Below are 24,624 nucleotides of genomic sequence, written 5' to 3'. Positions count from 1 at the left end.
TGCCTCTTGTGATCTGATTAGTAGTCTATAAAAACCACAGAGGAGATCCCCAGACAGAAGTCTAGGACTGGTGAACCAACAACCACTTACACATGAAACCCAAACAGAAAGACAGTATTTTCTAGTATGTTCATTATCGTCTTTAAAACCAACATACTACTTTAATCATCCAAGAAATCCTTACTGTATTCTCCAGCTTCTATATATTGTCAGAAAAATGGTAATGGTGTCATTCTCCTACTGCTTCCATTAAAATCAATCAAAGGTTTTGCACATCACAGCTTCTGTTCTAACGTAAATCATTTGACTATTATCAGTATTTACAACATTTGCTTACATGGTACCCATTAAATAGAAAAGAAAGAAAACCCAAGCAGTCAAAAAATCACAGGTGATTACTTTTCTATCGATAGATACTAGACTCCTTCAAATCACCTTAGTCTGTTTTTGTTCTACAATAGCAGAAAAAGTAGGTAAAAAAATCACAGACTTTGTTAAATATTATGGAACTCCACCTAAAAGTCACCCTCATGAAAGCAGTCTTCAACCTCCTGGAAATCTCACCACATGCATAAACACAAAACCTGCATGATTGGCAGGCTCACTGTCCCTTACTAATGCTCAACTATGGAACAGCAGGAGATCTGTTAGGGCTTGAAAAAACCCACAGTGAAACGAATGGGAACCTTTCCATTAATTCCAGTGGGCTTTGGTTCAGACTGGTTAAGCATCAGTAGTAACAAACAAGGAATTTACACCCTACCAACTTCTCTTAATCAGACAAATGAAGCTAAATTCCCCTTTATCCATACAGTTCAGTAGACACAGTATGTTTTCCACGAAACCTTTATACGAAAGTCTTCCCCATTTGTATTCACAACAATCATTTCTGGCAACAACACATACGTTTTAACCCCCCCCCCCCCCCAAATTATACCCAAATTAAAGTGATTCTGAAATCAAAACAAAACAAAAGTGCCAATACACTATTTGCCAATTCTCAAAAGAAAAAGCTTAAGAAAATAAATAGTAAAAAAACCCAAACAACCAGTAACAGCACACAATCCCATGAATGTTATCAAAAATTGAGGCTTACAGATGAGCAGAGAAAACCGAATCCCAGAGTCATTTTCCCTGCTGTAAAATCCATGCCACTATGCTCAGAAGTTAAGATCTAGAAACTGTTTACTTAAACATATCGCTTGATCTTCCCTGCAGCACTGAAAGTGCAGAATAAAGGCAGACATCAGGTAACAGCCACTGAAACACGTGATTCTTTATAGAAGCATGCAGCCAGAAAGGGAAACACAAACTTGAGAAATGAACCATAACTTCACTGCAGTAAAACTCAGGAAGCCAGCCTATAACTTTTCTTTGTGGTCAGCACTGCTTCCCACAACCACATCTTCTGAACTCCTCCGACAGCATTTTTCCAACTGTCCAATAGTTTCCTCCCTAAAGGAAGAAATTTTCAGGTCACATCAAAAGCCCTAGCCAACTGCATGCTATATAAATTATTGTTTGTCCACTAAAGCAATTAGAAACAGATGCCAATTCAAAGCTGAACATATTTAATTTTCAGTAAACTGGAAATAAAGGCTCAGACCAATAAAATGTTTAACTTACACACTTTTTTAATAAAAATAAAATTAAACTGAAAACTAAGGGTTAAATTCACATGAGGATGTACCTGACAAAATGAGAGGTTTTCTCCCCCTTCCAAAAAATCTAGCCCAACACTGGGGATATGTTTCTGGGTTTGGGGGACCCAAATTCATGGCCTGAGTTACCCTGATTGTTACAAAGGGTTTTGAACTGTGAACTCCCATTTTTCAGAAGAGATTTCTCCCCAATGGACTGTATGAAATTCTAGGATGGAGGTTTTCTCCATATTTTCCATTTCACACCATATAATACATACAAATATTTTGAATGACAACACAGAAAATAAGACTTTAACTTGGTGATGGGCTATCCAGATGGTTTTGGGTAATCTTGATTTCTGCTCATACCAAATTTGTACATAAAACTTTGAACTTATATAAGAAAGTAAGCAAAATTAATGGGTACACCATTTGGAACAGATTCTTAACTTTTTACTATCTTCTAAATTTTAATTCAATGATCTACGTGTTTTTCTACCATCCATTGATGCAAACTATTCTGTGGACACAGAATGGTTTTCATTTGCAAGCAGTCTGGTCTATAGTTTGATTTGCAGGCAGTCTACAAATACATCCAAATTAGGGACTTTACATTACACCATAAAAACCAGAACAGTACGTGAAAAAAAATCCAGATTTCCTTTGGTATTTCCTAGCTTGGAAGTACCTGGATCTGGGGAGAACAGACAGAAGGGTGCAGGAAGTATTAATGTGGGAACATAAGAACATATAAATACCTTTCAATATATACCGTTTCTACTGAAGGCCATTTTAGCAATTAGAAAGCTGTACTCTTCACATTGTCCAGCTGCACACATAATAAAAGTAGTATGAATCTATGGACTGGGTCAGAAATGACACTGGATTTCCATTCTATTTGAATTTCTTTGCTTTATGTTTTTGGATTAAGCACCAACATGCTTTACTTTAACATGAGATTTTTTATTGTTTTTTCCTCCTAAACATCAGGAAATAATATATTGAACATGGTTCAAGTTTTTAATATATACACTAGACCACAGTGGTTATAGCATTGAGTGCAGTGAAAGCACTACATTTTTCATTTCCCCTGATGAATATTAAATCAAGTCTCTTCTAAACACTCTGAAAATTGTGACTGTCTCTAATGTAGTAACATAATTTATACAGTCCCTAAAATCTTAAACCAGTCAGATGAATCAACTACTCACCTGAAAGATAAGAGTGAGACTACCTTTTCAAAGAAAATTTTATTGAAAAATAAAAAAGCAAAAGAACAAAAGGCATGGTTGATATTTTTGCAATTAGGAGACACACCTAGATCTTATATGTCTTCTATTTATAAACATAAGATCTTTTCAAATGCCTCATTTGGCTGTCAACAACATGGAAACACATGGCCATTCTCCATACATTTATAAACAGAATTGTAGGGGAAGAAGGAGTATTTCTCTCCCCTATAGCTACAGAAGCATAAAAAGTCTTGGATACAAATAGGTGAGGATTCCCCAGGCAAAACTATCACTTGCCCATAAGCAGAAAATTTTGCACTGTGTTTCACATAAATGCATTAGAAATTTTGTAGATGGTGTTGTACTGGAAATTTATTTTTAGCATTTTATACAATGGAAGCTTCATGACAAAAAATTACCTATTGCTGGACTTGATTCTGTGAAGCAGCCTGTTGTTTAGTTTTCACTGAGAAATACACAAGACAAAGCAAACTCCAGCAGGAGTTTGAAGAAATTCTCCCTATTGCTCTGGCAAAGTGCATATTGTTATCTTGGCATGAATGAAATTCATGTTCCTGCTGCAACTGATTCAGCTCTGGGATCCAGTGCACACCAGGCAGTCAACCGGTGTATAATCAGTTCTGGCAAAAAGTGCCGATCTCACATTTGATCCTCTGCGAATTGTCTTAAGGTCTTTATTGATAACTGCTGAAGTTGCACACGTGTTTGTAGGCCTGATGCCTTAATTAACGTGAGACTCCATTAAAATGTGCCGGAAGGAAGGACAAACTTGCTATAGTCACTTTGTGAAGTGCAGATGGCTCTGTGGGCTAACAAGGCCTTTGCATATATGTACTTTTAACTGATTTATCTTTTTTTGAACTCTGATGTATAGAGCAATTATTTCACCTCAACAAGGAAACTGTGGAAATGTCAAGGGCTCTTCCAGCCTATACTGTGACAATGAATTACTGAAGAAATAAGGGGTTTTCCTACTTCACTGAGGACAGACATTTTGTGACCTTTTGCTGCTTTATGGCAATAATGAGTTTTCTACAAAACTCCAAGTCTTTCTGTTATTTTATTAAAATAAAAACATTTGAGGAATAGCCGTGACCTTAACCTTGGAAGAATGAATAGAATACTGATCTTGAAGAAACAGATGAGCCCTGAGACACTATAACTTCCTACTGTCATGTTGACAAGGCACAGGGCTGTGCCGTAGACAAACTCACCCAGCGAAGCTCACCTATCTTAACTCGCTTAGTTGAACACTGTGAACATATAGATCCACTATTATCCCTTCTAATTTCAGTTTTGTCATAGTAATGTTTGATTCCTTTTTTCCAAAGGAAAGATTTACACTACATCATCCTCAGTCTCTTACCTTTCAAAACACATACTCTTCTCAATTTCAACAAGATTAAGCATACGAAAACACTCCCATTCTTGCTTCAGAGTATTCACCTTGATTTTTACAATAGATTATATCTTTACAAAAAACCCATACCACACAAACAATTGAGTAAAATCCAGAATTACTCATGGCAGCAAAAAATCCCTGTGAACATCAACGAAGTGAAGCATTCATCCAGATTATTACATTCTTATACAATTACAGAATAAAAAATTTAAAGGTATTCTAAAGAAGAGCAAACTTACTAAAACAGGCTACAAGGTCAAACATCACAAAATGAGAGTAAAAGGAAATGCTTGATTTTCACTTTTGACAGAAATATAAGAAAAAAGTAAAAATCTTTTTTTTTCCCAGGAAACAGATTTGAACTGAATGGAATACTATCTATGAATTACTGAAGACATCAAAGATCATGTTGAGACAGCCTTATATGTGAAACACCCAAAGCCCACTTGCATCACTGTAAGGTAGCAATGTTCAAGGTAGAGAGAACTGAGCAGTAATACCCTGTGCACAAACTTTAAAACTTTACAGGTTTTCAGCTCAGAGATATTTCATTTGAAAAATGTAATCTAACATTTATGTCAAAACCTGCATAAAAATATAAAATGTTAGTGTTATGGTCAAATAGGTAGAGGATATAATGAAGCATAAAAAAGAAGCAATACTGAGGGATTTCTTAATTCCAGTCATGATAATGGCATTAGACAGTTTATCAAGTGACTTAACATTTCTAAGTTCTAAAAGAAATTATCTACATCCCAAAGGAAACATGGGGACTAGTATTTATGAGGCTCACCAAATGTGCAATCCCCATACACTTAGTACTGAATACTGCAGTGATGGATGTTTCACGCTGAGATGCAGGTGGGCTAAGAACCAAGGAAATGTATAACCACAGGCCAAACTTCCCGACAGCAAGAGCTACACCCCAGAAACTTCATATAGCCAACAGCCGAAAGAAAAACAACACTTATCTCTGATGTGAATGGCAGCAGAGCTGGCTGGAACAGTGGCCTCCCACTAGGGAGTGGAGCTGAGCTCTGCCCAAAACTGCCAGACCAGCATGAAAAACACCATGTGAAGTGGTTGAGGGCCATGCACAGCTCCAGGGTCACATGTTGGCAACTCCTGCCTTAGAAACTTACAGGCGGTCATTGCAATTTATGATTTTCTTGTAATGAAAAGAGGACAGAGTCCAGATGGTCAGCATGTGTATGTGTAACTTTGCAGAGAAATGGAAATTTGGAGAAGGAAATAACATATCTGTTTTCTTCCCCATTCTTGACCATTCTCCCATTCCAGCTGTCACTACGTAAGCTCAGTCAGCTAACCATCTGGTTGCTTTTCTGTACATTTTTGAATCTGAGAGTGGATTCTGGGTCTTAGCCTGGCACAGACATGGAGTACATTTATCCCATTCAAAGCCCACACATTACACTCATCCATGCTTACCTACATCTTCTCCTGCTACTGAATAACTTCATTACCGGGGATTGTTTTTTCCCCTTTTTCATTTCTTTTTTTTTTTTTATAATAATTCTAAACCAGCTAGATCATCAGTAATAAAAGTGGGGAAGAAATCACTTCTGGCCTGAAAAGTCTCAGGAATCATCTTTCACCTGGGCAAAATAAGTAATAAATGGGGCCTAAAGGAGTCTAGAGTGTCTATTTCTTAATCAAGATTAATCATTTTGATATAGGTATGGATGTAATATATAATGCTACAGCCATTTTAATGCAATCTTAATGCCCATGAATGATACATCAGTCTCAGAACTGAAATGGTTTCTCTATTGTAATATATCATCTGTTCATTCTGCATATAGCAGATCTAGCCCCTTATAAGCAACCATTTATTTTGGCAATTAATAGCACAATATATGAGGTAATGCCTTTTTTCAAATGTCAAGGAGAACGATGTAAAGTTTGATTAATTTTGCTCAAGGCAAATAAAAGTTTGGAGAAAAATCACAAAATGTTTTTACAAGTTCTCTGTCTTGGATGTCTGCCTCTATGAATAGATATCTTCAAAATAAATTGGCTACAATTAGTGGCCTACAATTTTATTATGCCTTTGAAGTTTTAGTCTATGGTTAAGTCTGGAATTTTAAATGAAGGTAAAAGTTTTTTCAGCCTAAAACAGCCCCACCCAACAACATATTTATTTTGAATACTTCTCTCTAATTTAAAGAAATCCAAATTCTTTTTGAAGAGAAAGTGATGCCACATGTGTAGTCTACAAGATTTTGTGAAATTCACTAAATTCATTAATAAATTTAGCAAGTCAGATTAAAAAATAATACAGTGTGTACTGACAGATTCTGATTAACAATTCTGAATTAAAGGGTACCTTTCCTTTCACCGTGTTATTTAGTCCTGATTCTCAAAATAAAATTGCCTTCTGTGGGATATAAAGTTTCAATACCGCCTCAAGACAGACCATCTAGCAATGACTGTGTGGTCAGAAATATGTTTGGTTTAGCAGTTAGGGGAATTTAGACTTAAATCCAGTTCATTTTTAATTCAGCTGAATCACCAAAACTTGATGAAATGCCATAAGGCTGTCTAAAAGAAAGCAGATCTTTCACAATGGAAGAGCTGACATCACCGGCACAGCTGCCAAACCATCAACAACTTGGCTTTTTTTTTTTTTTTTTTAAAGACAAAGTCACAAAAATGGGGCAAAACAATTTTGTTTCTTTTTCCTTCCAACACGGGTAAATCAGATTTCTTATTTATGCAACTTTTAAGTTACTTTATGCATGATATTTGTGCTTTCTTAACCTATACATTACAGAGAAAATGATACTCTGTTTCAACATAATTTTAGCTTTCTGTTTTTAATTTTCCTATTTTACTACCAAACTCCTGAAACTAACAGAAAATGTGAACGTTTCAGACCCAAACCTGGAAGACAATAGATCTTTCATACCAATGTCCTGCTTTTATGCAATTGCAAACTCTCCAATAAATTACAAGTCTACACTGAGACCCAGCAACTGAGACATATATTCATCACTTTTGAAAATGATCAGCAGGGTGACGAGGAAACAGCCAGAAAGACAAAAGCGACGGCTGTTAGCAAGGAGGGAGAGGAGCAACCAGGCTGTTAGCAAGGAGGGAGAGGAGCAACCACCTCCGAGGAGCCTGGGTCCAGCTCCATCCGCAGAGCCCACCGGACCGGTTTAGCGCAGCGAGGTCCAACCAGAGGGTGTGGTTCCCCACTCCTTCCCCCTGGGGCTCTGGCTCCAGGAGCAGCCAGACAACGCTAGGAGGGTTGGCTCTCCCTCTGCCTCCCCACTGCCAACCACACAGCCCTCTTCGTCCCCACCTTGCGCTGCCTCTGGCATCCACCGGCCCCTTCAATGCGCAGATTCAACCCACCTGACAGAGGAAAACCAGGCTAGCAAGTTGGATCGGTCCAGGGAGGTATCTGAGGAGTGCCAGAACTGATGCAAAATAAGCATCAAGAGCGTGTGACCAAGAATGGGGAGGGGAGGAAGCAAAGCACATCCCCAGCAGAAGCCTGCTGGATCACTTCATCACATATTATGAAACGGAAACCTCAGGGTTTAGTTTCAGACCCAACAGAATCAGTCTCACCTGTCCCCCGAAATTCCTTCTAGTCCCATCCTTTGTGCCAAAATGAGTGCTTGGCTATCCAACATACATCCGAAGGAAAAAAAAAGGGGGGGGACGGTATTAAAACCTGAACCATCACTCTGACCTGGTTCACAGCCTGGCTCTGTGAGTGGTTTTGGTGACCCACAAGAGAGGGGAGCGGTGGTGAGGCGCTGTGGGAGGCAGGATTTCCTCTTTGGCAGCAGCAGCAACCTACCCTAGCTTAAACTTCATGAAACTACTGCCTCTGGCTGAGGTTCCCCAGTGGCCTGAGCTGATCTTAGCTGCTGAGCCCTGCGGCCAGTCCTTCCATCTGCCACCAACCACATATTCCTTGCCCCCCCCCACTGCTCCCAGTCATACAGCTACAGGGCAAGTAGATTCAGCTGTCTGATGTGGTAGAAACCTTTCCTCCTCTTTCCCTCTGCCACCCAAAATAGTCTGAAGGCTGATTTGGCAGAAGACTCCTCTCGTTGCCATGTGATTTCCAGATCCAACCCAAGGGAAGGAGGAAAGAACGGAAGAAAGGGAGAGGACAGGCTGGCCATCTTGGCAATAGCTCACCACCAGACTGGCTTCACTAAAGACTACAACCCACCCCCCCACTCCTCCTAGTTTTTGGAGATCCCACCCTAGGTTTTCACTCCACCGCCTCCTCCATTACACGACCACAATTGTTGTAGGTCTGCATTGCAAATCAGATCAGTTCATTGAGAGAAAACATTGTTTTTAACCCCGACCACTCCACTGGGCTGCCACACATCAGAGGGAGCCTGCAGGCAAAGTCTGAGGTCAGGGACAGGAACTCCTTTATTAGCACTGAAGACAAGAAATGAGGAATTACAGTCTAAAACACTGCAATATGTTTCAGACCACTGGAAAGGTTCATATTTGAATGAAGAAAGTCTACCCTCTGAGACAGAAGGCGATTACTTGAAAGAGTCAGTGAAATAAGACTTGTCAGCATTTTTTTGTGAAATGGAACTGCAGACAAACTAGTTTACGGTGTTCTCCCTCTTATGCTGTTTAGTCTTAACAATAGGACGTAAGTACAGTACTTTGATACAAGACTACTTATTTACCACTAGGCATAAGCTCCTGAAAAAAGGTAAGCGGAAGTTGATCAGTGGCTTCATCAGATCTGCTGGAGTAACCTTGGCTGGTGCCCGGAGGTTAGAAACCAGTGCTCAGTCTGAGAACTTGGAGAGTTGTATCATGTTACCCCATGAGTGGTGAACACGCAGGTCAAAGTCAGTTCTAACAGACCACAGCAGCAAAGACGTAGTTAGCTCTGTAATTGAGACAGCATGTCCTACCTTTAACTTAACATTCTGTTGAATACTTGGCTGTAACAGTTGAGTTGACACTAAATTCATTAATGTCTTTTGCATAAATTCTTCCCTGAAGGAATGCTTATTTTGGTGTAAAACATCTGACCAGAACAAAGCTCAGTTTTCCTGTTTCAGTCAAAAAAAAAATCAATGAATTACATGAGACATCCCATCAGTCATGCTACTAAAAATATATAGTACCAGTTTATTCAGACAGAGATGAAGATAAATGCATCCATTAAATAAAAATATTATGCTGAAAGAATGTATATATTATGTGCAAAAGCGCTTAAGAGTTCAGGAGCACTGAACCTGCACTGACTGGAAGTACAGCAATAACTTAATGCCCTATGTGTGCACAACTACAATAGTACAGTGTCTTCCTTAATAATATTGTGATCAGAACTTGCCTGATTATCCATAACATCCTGAAAGTTTTTTGGTTATGTCTAACAGTATCTTGAGATTTGATTTCCTCTTTGGTCTTCCACAGTACTCTGCAAACCCCAAGATTCAGCTAATCTATATCTTCCAGTCATTATTTTACTTACTAATTCAATTTCTACAAAAAGGAAAGTATTAGTATAATATGAGTACTTCATCTGACACAAGATGATTTAGGTGATGTGATTTTTTTTAAGTTGACTAGGACAAGGGAAAGATGGGCATAAAGAAGGCCAAAGACTACACAGGAGGTGAGAAAGAACCCAGCCAAAGATACATATATTTTAGCACCATAGGCAAAAGAGTACTCTGATGTCAAAACAGTTTGAACAAGGAAACAATAAACAGTCAAGGAAAGAGCAAGACTCCAGAGTGACACACAGTTTAACACCTGGGTGACAGGAAGTTAGTATAGGCAGTTTATTTTAAGATGCCTTTTTATTTTTTTTTAAAAACACAAAGAAAGCCATAATTGCTGAAAATATGAAAGTACTTACATATTCCAAGCTTTGTGACTCCCTAATCTATCCGTAATAGAGACACCAACATCATTTATCCGGATCTTAATTCTAAACTTATTACTCAATTTTCACAAATGAAAAACAGACACTAAGTAGCAATCAGCTGACTTACATACATATACAGTTGCTCCTAATAACTCAGATGGCTAAATAGAAATTTTAATCCTTATATGATAAAGCATAATTTCACTAGCTGGGTCAAAAACAGAATCATAAATAATACAATGACTCATCCCGCAAAGCACAAAACCATTCCAACTTCCAGTTAACTTATAAGAAATTGAGGACATTACAACAATAGATGAAGTACAAAGCAAGCTGGATTTCTTGTCCCCAGCAGTGGACTATACATTAACATGCTCTGTTGCATTAGAAAGAGTACATTAATTAGAAGAACAGAGATCTAAAAAAGCACAGTTTAATGTATATTTTGTCATGTATAACAGTGATACATCTTGTCAAACCTATCAGAAATACAATTACTTATACTCAAATCCTGTAAGAATGGTATCATAAAATCAAAACTGGGAAAAATGTAAGGTATACTAATTTGGAGGTCAACTCTACCTGTTGCTGACCAAAACTGCTATTAAGGGAGAAAGTAAAACAGGTGGCACAAAGTAACTTGCCAAAATTATAGGCCTTTGCTGAGAAGAGACTATATGGCGCATAAGGACACATGGGTGAAGAGTTATGTTTTTGTTTTTAATGACTCTAGTTTTGAAAGGTACATAAAAACATTGTAAATTTACAAGCATGCATACCGCTTCCTCTGTTTGTGATGCTTAAAAATCACATCTCAAAAGTTCCACTTACTACAGCTTTTGTCCACCTGCCCCTGTCCCTGCCCACATCTCACGCAATGCACACAGAAAGTAAGGACATGCTATATGTAGCAAACTGTGAAGTACCATCAGAGTATGGCATCATGGAAGCAATACTGGGAAGTATTTCCTGAGCTTAGGCTCCTGAAAACCTCCTCTGCTCATTCCCCTTCTATTTACACCAGGAATATGTCTACCCAAACACCTCTGCTGAGTTCAAGCACCACAGTTCCCACAAGGAAGAGATGGTCCCTGAAGTATGCCTGAGAATACCACATCAGGGTATAACATCATACAGGAATGCTATGGCTCACTGAACATCCTTTGAAGGGAAATTGGAGTAGCTATACCTTAATTCCATCAGTATGTAGGAATTATCTGCAGGCAGTGCTGTCCAGCCAGCGCTAGATAGGCACAATGTTGCTTCTTCTGAGAAAATAATCACAGAACCAGATGTGCATTGCAGAAGGCCACCTTACCCCTTTCCATCCAGTTACTACAGCACAACATGTATCTGTCTTACAGGCAACAGATCACTGTGCCCACTGCACTATTCCCTCTGCCAGGATTTACTTCTTTATTTAATGAAATACAGAAATGCTACAAAAACACTGGAAAGGACCTGTTCCAATGTTCTGTATGAAAAAAAATCTCTGCTTGCAAAGTCTGTAGTCCTTAGCAAACTAATAATGTTGAATCATAAAACAGATGGTGCTTAAAGAGCTATAGAATTGGTGAACTTAAGCTCCAATTCATGTGATTATGGCGTTAAAGATCCAACCCATGTGATTATGGAACAACACAATCACAAGGCTTGGAAATTCTCAGCTTCTTGCAAACTCAAGTTTTCCATTTGCAAGGTCATATTATATCGATGTACCACGATGCGTCAGGGCAAGCACTTCATTGGGAGCTACCTGCCAACCTGGAGCACTGAAGACAGGGTTTGGTAGGGTTTTTTGGCAGTGTGCCTCCCTGTGCACCTCAGGCACATGACTGCTCCTCAACATTTCCATGTCCCAAAGTACTTTATTCATCACTCAACAGTGCTTCAAAGCTCTCTGAAATAGGAAGCGTCTGTTGGTCGTGATTCAGTAAGTACTTAAAGCACCTGGGGGGTGATGTTTCTGTATTTTAAAGCTATTTACTTAAAAGCAGAAGGCATCCTACTCTATTTTGTTTCACCCAGAAGGAAACGCTTCACTTAAGGAAAACAAGGGGTGTTCAGAAGATGAACTGTATGTTTAATAAGTCTTAAAAAATCAGTAGCATACTCACATGGGAAGTCATCCACAAACATAGGGTCTATGTTATGTAGCAGTTCCACTCTGGGGGAAGGTCTTCCTTCACTAGGAGAAATTTCAAAAGGAAATGTTAATTTCCTTCCACAGCTCATTAGAATTCTGCATGTTTTATTTTAAGGTTTTTTGTCATCCTCATACAGAATGAGCTTGTAACTATAAACTAATTGCTATCAACTTTAATCTGAATGCTCTTTTCCAGCCTAGTAGCAACAGCTTTTACCCCATCAGCCTTCCCTGACTTCACTGGTGTTTACTGAGATTATTCATAAGTTTACAGAGTACAGAATTGGCCCTACCAAAGCAGGGTTTTACAATAATCAACTTTAAAAATCAAATTTCACAGCGTAAGCTGGCATCGCACTTGCTATGCTTTCTGCATACCTGAATGAGTGCTGAAAGCATTTTGGCTGGGTGCCTTAAAAAACACTAGAGGCACTGGCTACCCCTCAAAAACCCCACATTTGATTTGTAATTGAGGTCACAAGGATGATTTAGATATCCTAAACCTTCTTGGGGGGGGGGGGGCGAAAAATCATCCCTCGTTTTCTAGCCATTGGCTACATAGGGATGGTGTGGAATAAGCCTCTGAACTTACCCATAATTTTTCTGAGTTGAGTAAATCCCAGTCCTAAAAAACTGTGTAAAAGGAATTTACTCCTTATAAATGGCAATGTGAGTAGGAAGACATAATTAGAAAGAACCTTGGCTATATCATGCCACAACAATATTTTATTATTTGACAGTGAACCTAAACCCACATCTTTTTAGAAACTTCTGAATAACTTAAATTGTTTTCTTTGTGTTAAGGAGCTTCATTTGAGACTCAAAAATTCAACTAGGGCCCCTAAACCAGTCAACATTAAGAATAAAAAAAATCAGGTAATATAAAAGTCAGTGGAAGCCTCAAAAATGACTGTTATTTTAATATATAAAATATATAATTAAACAATATTTACCTGTAATTTAAAATTTCCAGTAACAACTAATTAAAATTAATATTGTTCTATTCAATTTCTAAAACCATTTCTAGATGCTAAATATTTTGAATAAGTACAAAATTAACAAGAAGGATTGGATGAAAGATTGTTTTCAGATAATACAGCCTTGTAATTAATACAGAGCAAGTACAACAATGAACGTAGAATGTTAGTAATTCAGTGTATAAAAACTGCCACAAAAATGTTTTTCCCAAAATGTATGTGAACGGTTAACTCCCTCCCACCTCCCCCACCCCCTAATACCTATAGTAGTCACACTCTTAACTGAGGAGTGCCTGCCCTTATTTAACCAAATTTTATCTTAGATTTAATAGACTCTTACTGTCTCTAGGTGCTCCAATTATAGCTGTGGTCAAGTATGCCTTTTGCCATCTGTTCATAGGTAACAGTAACATGAACCAGTTACCACAAGTTAAACTAGGATGCTAATTTATAGCATGTAAAGGACTCTGCAGTAACTGCTTGGGGAGATATTCTTATTTTGCAGTTTCTGACCTGTATCTATAGTTTTCAGTATCCTTTTAAAAGAAAGCAAACACTAATTATGCTAAGTAATCTAGTACCTTCCACCAGGGTCAAATACAGAATAAAGAAGTAACTTACTCCCATATGCTTCTCCTGTTTATACATCCAATATTCATACAGTACCACAGTAGGTAGAAAGTCAGAACCGAGGATATTCATGCTGTTCAAGCAGACTAGTATTACTATCATGTCATTAAAGGTGATTTCCTTTATGGCTTTTAATCTAGAGGGTGGACACTGTCCACTAAACATGGCTATGAATGTTACTGCACAGCTGGTAGAACACAAACAATAAAGATTACACCTGCAGGAATTTAAGTTTTTCATGCTGCAGTTGTCATTTTTATTGAATCATTTTTTTTCTGGGATAGAATATTGGTATTAGTAACTTGGAAATGTGATTTATACATAATCATGAGATACACTCCCTGAAGCTTATGGCATTACTGCAGTAAGCTCTGTAGCACTATTAACTGGTATTGAACTGTTTGTTCAGTTTGGGTGTTATTCCAGTAGTTGTGATGCACACAACATGGAGGTTTATAACCAGCATACATTATTCACAAAACAATAGCCAGAGAAAAGAAGATGGCATTGTACATTGAAGAAAGTGGCTGGCCGACAGAAAAGGACACCAGGAAAACAGAAACAAGGTCCTGGGGACAAGAAGTAGAGAATTTATGCTTGTAGCAGGAGCTCCTTTTCCCTGTGCCTAAATCTGTCCTCCTTCCCATTTATGGAGCTCCATGCTGACCTTAGTCCCCTCAAAAGACACATCCTGAACAACAGATTCATATTTTGCATCAGGAATACGGTCTAGGCAACAGAGCTAGAATAAGAAAGCAGTAAGATTCTCTAGGGAATCCTGCCTTCATATTTTAGTAGCTTCCAGTGTAACCATATCTTACAATGCTCTATTTTAGAATACTTATTTTTAGACTCCAATATTCTAATACATTGCTCCTCTCCCTAAAAATAAGGAACTTTTTCTTTTGTCTAGCTATTATTCTACCTTGTCTGACTATTTAATTAAGCAGTTAAAAGGTACTGTTTTCCAAAAAAGTCCTCTATCTAAGAGCATCTTAATGAAAGCATACAGACTAACTTCAAAGCTGGTATGAGAATCAACTAGTTTATGCTGAGAATGTTACTCTATCTTCTGCTTTGCAAAGTTTTTAAAACATAAAGATCTATTACTCCTTACTCCTTAGTGAACATGAACAAATATCTACATATGATCTTTCACTTTTGTTGTTGGTGGTGTTAAGTAGGCAGAAGGTGTCCTTGGGAAGCAATTCAAGGTTTTTCAGGGCAAATATGTTTATCTTGCTCAAAAACATCCTCAGTGTCACTCAGAAAAATCTGAGCCTTTATAACCTTCCCATATATTATATTTCTCTGGGTCATGTCTGTACATGCTTTCTTAGAGTAATTATATTTCAGATATACTGGGAATAAACATTACTCTCAGCGTTACATTGCTCTTTCTTCAGCATTAATTTATACCACAACAATGAAAATTTTTTTCAAACAGGTGTTTAATTCCTAAAATGAATGTAGCCATTTGGCACACAAGAATTCAAGCTCATCTTGCTTCATTTACTTCACCCAATCAATTCTGATATTTCCAACATTACAAAAATACAAAACTGAAACTTGCCCTGTGAAATGTATGAGTAAAACTGGAAAGCCTATGCTTGCTAACAAGCTTTTAAGAAATACTACTTATTTTGACTGCATTTTATCCTCAATCTCTCAGTGCCTACCATGCTGCTTCATGTGCTCTATCATTTGGTCTTCCATTTTTCTGCTAATGCAAAATAAACTCCTTTTTCTAAGCATAGACATACTAGATATTCAGTACTGAAAACCAAAATATATTAAAACAATGTATGAACCAGTGCAAGTTTCTACATAGGGAAAATTATTTTACCTAGTGTCTTGATTTCAATAAAGTAGCAAGCATCTGGAGAACAGATGTTCTTTAGAAACACAAGTGGCAGTACAGTTTAGATTCCTTGACTAATTGCATTTTAGTATTGTTTTTTATCAGTTGTTCTTGGTATTCTCGATTACTGTTTTTGTAAAAAATATTAGTGATATTATCATTGTGTTTTCAGAAATAATTTCTAATATGTACATGGTTTTAGAGGTTCCAGCTATACTGTTGTGTTACCCCTGGTAATCTGAGGTATTAGAAAAGTGCAGCCTATTATGATTTATGTAGAAGGTTTATAGCTGAGATCGGAACCGTCTGATGGATATCCAAAAATGGGTTGGTACAGTGATACTATCCCAAGTTATTTTCAAAAAGAAGTTAGAGACACTAAAGGGAAAGTTAAATTTCGTTCCAAAGGCAGTGGAGGCAAATAAGGTTTAGGAACTATTGGTTTAAAGATATGCTGCCACAAAATTTTGCATGCAAAAGTTTTTTTGGCGGCCTACTGTAGAAAACTAGCAGAAAGCCCAAGATTGGTATGAACAGAGAAAGACTGGGAAGGTCTGCATGTGGAGACAACAGCACGAACACAGAACAGGGAAAGGGCTCTTGTAACGGCCTGGGTTAACAACGCCCAGGTTAGCAGGTCAGCAAGACCCCAACACGTCTTGGCCAGTTTCACAGGTCAGGGACATCTGGGACAAAACAGTGAGGGCACCTGGTGACTCACAGAGGTGGGACAGGACAGAAAAGCAGCACCAAAAGGGTACAAAAGAGGCATAACCAGAACCTGTGCATGGTTACCAACCTAAGAAGAACACAGAGGATGTTAGAAGGACTTCATAGCTGGTGTCCCCGGACCTCTGCACCATCACAACACAGTCCTGGGCCTAACATCTGGTCACAAGCATCATGGTGCCTGGCTGCCCGATGGATGGCTTGAGAAGCCCTGCCCTGGTGCCTGGCTGCTGGGCAGACTTCTTAGACACACACCTTTTGGTGAGGGAGAGTGTCAGACTGTGAAAGCACGAGTAAAACCTGCTTTACTTCAGTTGTCTCTTTTAAATAAAATCACATTCCTCTTCCATTAGGTCTCTCATTGAGACAGTGTTCCAACAGGATTTCCTACACTAGTAGGTCAGCAGATCGATTTGCAAAGAGCAAACAAGCTTTTGAGTTTGAAGTCCCTGTCAAAGAGCTTTTAAGTCGCATGCAAATTTTTACTGAAGAAAAGAAGTTCAAACAATGAGAACATGAACATTGTGTTTCCTCGGTTTCATGCATTGTATGAAAGAAACTTAAAGTATAGCTAGCTAAAAAGAATGCCAAAGAAGATACTTTTGTCCACAAGAAACATGTGTTCCTGCACTTCAGCTTTTCATGCCCTTTGCTCCTGACCATTAACTTTATTCTGGTTATTCAAGTCAAAATTAAGTAGAGGAGGCATGAAATGAACAGGTGGATACACGTGTGGTTTTCAGCACTTCTATTTACTACAAGAACTTACGTTAATGCAATTCCTAATCTGGACTGCCAATCATCTTAAAATCATGACAGAAAGTTCATATTGGTCTAGGATTTTAGAATTTATACTTACAATTTCAAAATTTATATCTAATTTCTATATTATGTATATCATTATCTATATTTAAAATTATATATTAATATGTAGTTATTTTTGGTATTATATTATTTATATTTATTAAATCAATATCATCTTAAGAACACGTCCTTTAAATACTGAACACTTATAGACAGATACTGGTATGGATCCAATATTTTTGTAACTTCTGAGAGTATCTGCATTGCCCATGTATTCTTTTGAATGTCTAAATCAAGGTTCCAAATTTATTACCTTTTTCCTTTTGATTACAGACATGTGAAACAGTAGGCTCAGGATTAAAGTCCACCAAAAAAAAAAAAAAAAAAAAAAAAAAAAAAAAAAAAATAATCACAGGAAGCATATGCAGCTATTTGTATTAGACTGGAATGAAAAAAAATACAGATGTAACACAGTGATTGGCTATTAATTTTCCTTTTTCAAATTAGGTAGAATCTTAGCAAATTATAATTTCACTCATTATGAGCCATCTGGTCCAAGAAATGCAACATATTTGAACTTTTCCATCAGATGTCACCAAAAGGGCACTGTGCCTTCATTGTTTGCTATCCCATATTCAAGTGACCTTTTGAGTTATGATCGTGAAATTTAATACACTCATTTTTCCTTATTACATGGGAAAATCATATGAAATTTGACATTTTGGCTGCAAGGTCAGCCAAAGAGCAGCCTATCATTTCACAAAAACTGACTTTTTTCCTCTCCAGACAGAGGCCCTCCAGTTGGCACAACTAAAAATATTGGAGGTCATCTATTCCCTAGCAGTGCTAGTAAACATTGAATTCAGCCCCTCCACAAAGAGATTACGACTGAAGTGCCAGTAGTGTGCAGGGGATGCACAGCTGTACCTATTCTTCCCCACATACAATTTTCCTCCTGAAGTAACCTGATCCGAAAAGATCAGTCCATGACAAAGAATACCTGGTTGAAACTAAACCTGAAGATGCCAGGAATTCTGCTGGTAGCTGGAAGAAAAGCCTATGGTTTAGGAGTACCCCAGGATCTTGCTGATGCTAAGTTTTCCCACAGCAACACTGGCATTTAAAGCATTTTACCTCCTCTGGCTGGACAGGAGTCTCTATTCCTTCCTGGCAGTTAACGGTCCCTGGCCTCAATTATGCACATCCTTATCTTCTTTCAGTTGGAAAAGAGCCATGCAGTACACCTGGGCACAAGGCCATGAGATCTCCACAAACTCCAGCTAGTACAGAAAACTACCCCATAGCTCCTCACAAACAGAGGTAGCACTAAGAAATCAAGCTTAGCTGTTTCAAAACAGGTAATCCTACTAAAGGTACAAACAAAACAATTCTGAACTCAAGATATGGGGTTTGGTTTGGGGGGCGGGGGGGGAGGGTTGGTTTTGTTTTTTACTTCAAGGTCTATATAGGGCTAACCAGGGACAGGTAGGTGGGTTCAACTGTGCCTGCTTTAACTCTCAATTTCTCATCTCAATCCCTAACCCAAACAACACTCCTGTTTGTGCTTGTTTAGGAGCTAACTCCTCTAATTCACACTCTAGGATGCAAAACCACACAAAAATCAGTGTTTATCATAATGCACTATGTAGAAAATTGCAGCAAATTCAGCAATTGCTACATAAATAGCTACATTTCTCCTGCAAGCTGGTGTGGGAACAGTGAGAAGGGGACAAAAGGTTATAATAGACATAATATTATGTTGTCTGACTGCTATTAAAACAGAACAAAGACTATCAAAAAACCCAAAACACTAATTCTCAAATGAATGGCATGTAGGAAATAGAATTGCTAGTCTTTTTGTTCTGTTTTAGCAGTATTAAAATTTCCGTCCTAAATGACCTAAAACAATATTCAAAGATCTACTAAAATAAATATAACTTCTAAGAACAATAACTAATAACTTCTTAGACAATAGGATTTAGCCCCATCAATGAATACATTACATGCAGCACAAAAGACGAATAAACAAAGGAATTTAAACTAATGTCACCATGCAATTTTTGCAAAACTAAGGGTTGGTCACAGAAGTTTAAATTTCTGCAGACATTCAGGTTTTACAGACATTTTAATCTATTTTAGTAGAAGAAAAGAAGATTAGAATAAAAGAAAAGCTTTGAAAGATGAAGGACTGACTGTGTCTTGATTGAAGATATCGCAGAGGAACAACACCAGAGTTTCTTTTGATAGTTTGTTCCACTGAAAATATCACCTTTACCAGTTAATGCCCATTTCATTTATTCTTTTACATTCTATTCTACTTACTCTGCTGCGCCCAAAGCTCCAGTAATAAGCACATACATATTCAGATGTGCCCAGAGCCCCCAATATCCCGCATTTGTGATATCATTTTTATTATTCTTTTCCAGAGGAAAACTGTATGGGATTTAACTCATTTTTTAACGCACAGAAGACTCTCCCTTATCTGAACTAATGGGGGGGTCTGGGATATCCCAGTTAATCCAGACAGCATGAGAGGTGCACGGAGTGAGAGAGAGCCCACCAAAAGTCATTAGCTTGGTCTCAGTGTCAACCCAACTGGAGCTAAGCTGCCCCTTTTTTCCAGCCATCTAAGCATGTCCACACTGTGCTCCTGAGTGCTCCAGCTTGCTTAAATCAGGCACATCACAACCTCTCAGAAACCAAGTCAGGTCTATCTTTGTACTCAACCTCACCGGCTTTTTGAGACACTGGTCAGCATGATACAGACCTACTCAAATGGTTACACTTTGAGGCAGCCTGACAGGTCCTGGACTGAGCTAACAAACCATCAAAGTGGCATCCATGCTCAGCGAGTTTAACGTCTGAATAGATTTCCCACATGTCCAATTTGAGATGCACACTGCAGAGACACCCAACTGGGCTCTGCAGAGAGCAAGGCTGGGTCCATAAAGTTTACTAACTTGGACTTCATGCTGCGCAAAATCAGTTAACGTGCTTCTGGATCACAGAGTGTCCTTGAAAAAGTATACCATGCGTTGTTGTGTCCACACTCATAAATTCAACGTACCAAGTTAAAGCTATATGGAGGTTTTGCATTTGTGACCAGGATTAATTTGGATAATTCTCTCATGGATAGTAAAGCACTTATACAGTCCCTTTATTTAGGGAAAGGAACATGTAATATTTCCCCCCTCCTGTTCCAGCTCTGTTTTCTGGGCTGATTAAATCCTTCTCATACCACAATGCTGACTCTGTGATTTGACATGCAATTTACCTGATAGCTTTCCAAACATCAAAGCCATCCAAAGGCTTAGTGCCATTAGTATGTCCTCCAGCAAGGTGCACCAGCGTTGGTAGCCAGTCAGAGATATGGATAAGTGCATGACTCTCTACACCTTTTTGTTTCAGCAAAGGACTTGCAACAAAGCCTACTCCTCTCACTCCTCCTTCCCAGAGGGTCCATTTTCTTCCTCTCAGGGGCCAGTTATTCCCACCTGCCAAAGTCTGTCCTCCATTATCTGGAAAATATGTAATTAAAAGGAATTATTGGTATGAAAGAAACAGAACAATCCTCCCCACAATAGTTATTCATCCATTTTAAAAAATATTTTCACAATACAGGCATGTCATGCAAGTACTTGCATAGTGCTGTTAAGTGTTCATACAACATGTTGCATGTTCACAGCATGTAACAAACATATGTTAATTTTTGCCAGAGTCTTACAAATTACTACAATGAAAAGTAACTGCTAGGCAGAAATGATATCGTACTACAAGCAAACGATTTCAAAAGACTTTAAGAGCAATGTCAACATTGATTCTAAATATCAATAGACATCCAAAGCTTCCAGAATCAAAGACCTTAAAAATTTAGTTCCAACTACTTTACAAACCACAAGAAGAGTTGCTATCAATGCCATCATTAGTACTGAGAATACACTGTTTTCCAAAGCAGTATGGTATACTTAAAACAGAAAACTGTTATTCCAGCGTCAGGACGATACCCATACTCCTAGTTTATAACCATTGTTTTCTTAGATTTTTAGGCAGCCACACTGATTGGTAATGTCACACAAAGCAGACAGTTTCTCAGGCAGGAGGAGAGAGCCCTTACAAAATGAGTTGAAGCTGGTTAAAATAGTTGAAGTGATTTGGAAATATACTGAATTTATTGTGTTTGGTGAGAACAACATATAAGATGGTTACAGAAAAGGTTGAAATGTGACTACAGTAACTCAGAAATACTTACATCAACTAGACATAGCTCATAAAACTCTGTTTTTAACTGTGTCTGACTAAGCTTCCACACTCAGAATAAAATCCAGATACCTGAAGTTAACAGAATTAATGATTCTTTGAAGTTACTTTTAGTACTGCTGTAGAGTTGTTCTTGTTCAAACCCACTGTAATGATCTTGGAAGAGTTATTGGTGGCAATTCTTTTAAGCATAATTTTTCTGTATTTTAATGAGGTTAAAATTATTTCAAATAGTAGTTGTTGAACTGACACTCAGTGTAATTTAATGTATTTATCTTGTATTTTCTGATTAAAAACTGGGAATTTGAGGGAAGAAAAAAGTATACATCCAACACCTTACAGAAGAACTGTAGCCACAATACAATAAAATTATCTTCCTTCTGTTTCATTAATTAGGGATCAGTGTAAACCCCCACTGTGAACACCTTTCTAGTGTACACAGAAGACCCTTTTTTTTCTACTAAGGAATAACCTAGTGCATGTCTCTGTGAAGACTTTAAAAGGTGGAAGCCTAAGCTAAATGAAGCCCTTGGAAAAAACAGCATGACTTGAAAAGTGTAGGCCCAAATAGCTGCCAGTAGGGCTGCTTGTGTGTCCAGCACTCTTGGGATAAAAATAAATAAATAAATAGTTTTATTGTCTTCAATATGAAATGCAGGCAACCAAATACTACCTACCAATGTTTCTCACAGAACAATATTGAGCACTGAGACCTGAGAATGTAAGCAGTTTCTGGTTACCAAAAAAAAAAAAAAAAAAAAAAAAAAAAAAGATCCGTTTCAACAATTCCTTCTACTCATATTGTCAACAGGAATTCCTGTCAGGGATACTCACGGGACAGAGCTTTCAGTAGCTTTTAACCTTTGGTGGCCTAAGAATAAAATGTATCTTATCTACACTACATTAGAGCACAATTTAGACATACAGTGGGATCAAATCTTAAGTATGTTAAATATCTTCTTCGTAGCACAGGCTACTTACTGTCCCTACCAGTTTAATACTAGCACATGAAATTTTTGGGGCGTCCTGAATATCAGCAACAAAGTAGCAAGGAAATTATATAAGTAGACTGTCTTTTTGAAAAATAGACAGAGAAAAGTGTGGATTTCCTGGGTTACAGTCAAATCTGTATTATACTTACTTTTTCTTTACTTTCTGTAGTTGAGTTGAAGATATTCACATTGTGCCAGTTTCATTATACAATAAATTCCCTGAGACAAGTAGTCCATCTAACAGATACCCTGTAAAAACTTTGTGTAATGTAAGCATTCACACATAGTACACTAACTTTAAAAAAAGGGGAGAACAAAAGTTCTTGTTTTGATAGCTTATCTGATATGTGAATGAAAAAAACTGATGTATGAAACAAGGTTCATCCCACTCATTTTGACTTCTCATTTTCACGTTGCTAGAACATTACTGTTTCCTCCTCCCTCAGGAACTCATGTTCAAGAGACCCCTTCTGCTTAGTTTCTTGACTATGAAGAAAGTGTTGAAGGAGGGAAAAGGTTGGTTTCTGTTTTGATTACTGAAGTTTGTTTCCATTCTAGGTAGGTAGAACAGAGCTATTGTATCACTGGCAGTTTATACATAAGTGATACCATTTTTCAAAGCCACAGAGAACTACTTCCATATGGTCTGAAATATTATCTAGGACTTCAAATATCAACAATTTGTTAAAGAGGAGCAAGTTACATAATAATGAAAGATCATAATAGAGTCTGTACTGACGAAATATTAAGCCAACCACTAAATAATAAAGGTGGGGGAGGGAATAAACAAGAGGCCGCTGATGCATAAGGTACAGACATGGCAGAAAGGCAGACATGAACAACCACTACCAGACTGTAAATGGAGTTCCAGTCACTCTAACCTACGAGGGTATGTCTAGACAGCAAGAGACAGAATGGGTACCTGCTGTGTGTGTGTTCAGATAACTTTTCCATAAGATACTGCTGTGGATGTATACAATTGATGCTAAAAGCTTCATGGGTTCAGAAAGCCATGGGAGAAGTTAAAGATGAAAAAATAATTGATAGTTCTTACATGAAAAGACATCATCTCTGTCTCAGGAATTTCTTCAGCCACAAACTGCTGAAGATTTGAAAGTTTTCACAAAATTTTTGGTGAAAGGCACAAACAGTGAGAGTCCCAATACTCTTTCCTAGGCACGCGTTACCAGGCATTGCCATAGCCAGGGAACGCTTGGCTAGATGGATCCTTCATCTGTGGAAGTACAGCCATTCTCATGTTCTCCCAAATAAGCTATTCCTCACTAACTCCTCATGCTATTTTAGCAAAGTATCTTGAATATAGAACAAACGCCAAAGTCCATATGGAAACTCCCAGTAGTTTAAAATGCATACTAAATATCCACTTAGGTAAGAGACAAATAGGATCATAGTTGCTTCATGTTCTACACTGGCTTCATATCCAATTCTAAATCCACTTCAAAACAATATTTCCTGAATTATTTATCATCCATTTTTGCAACTGTTTCTCTCCATGACTCATTCTAATACCTAATCTCAGCAGACAGTCTCCAGAGCAAAGCTTTTGGAATCAAGATACCTACAACTAGAAGCCCTGGTTTGTAACATTTCTTATTAGTAAAGCTTCTGCCTTGCGACTTCAGCTAAAAACACAAGATTCCACGAAGCATGATATTTCAATTACCTCTTTCCTGAAGACAAACATCAATATGATTTTCATTAAAAATAATAATGAAGTAGTCTGGAAAACATAGTGAGCATATTTTTCCTATCTGTAAGAATCATTTTTGTAATTACATCTATATAATTTAGACTTCAGTAGTACCCATAACATATTATGTGCATTAGAAAAATCATAAAACAAACCAGCTCTTGTCCTTAAAGAAAGGATGAAAGGGGGAAGAATAAGGCTATACTTAGAAGTTATTGTACTTGGCATAAAAGTTACCTAGCTAATTTATTCAGTTTTGTTTGCTTTCTTAAATGGAAGCATCATACATTTTTGAAGAGCTTTGTTGTTTGCTTGGTTTG

General features: G+C 37.8%; 1 protein-coding gene across 1 annotated transcript in view; it reads right to left on the bottom strand.

The window, feature by feature from the left end:
- Window positions 1-24,624, bottom strand: part of ARSB (arylsulfatase B) — a 67,509-nt gene that overhangs the window by 13,515 nt on the left and 29,370 nt on the right. The window contains exons 5-6 of the mRNA XM_075021784.1: window positions 20,619-20,862; window positions 12,315-12,385 (exon numbers count right to left, since the gene is read on the bottom strand). Coding sequence (XP_074877885.1) covers window positions 12,315-12,385; window positions 20,619-20,862 — 315 coding nt within the window. The remainder of the gene's footprint in view (window positions 1-12,314; window positions 12,386-20,618; window positions 20,863-24,624) is intronic.

This window comes from Buteo buteo, chromosome Z (assembly GCF_964188355.1).
Source record: "Buteo buteo chromosome Z, bButBut1.hap1.1, whole genome shotgun sequence".
Lineage (NCBI taxonomy): Eukaryota > Metazoa > Chordata > Aves > Accipitriformes > Accipitridae > Buteo > Buteo buteo.
This window is presented reverse-complemented; position numbering and strand designations above follow the sequence as displayed.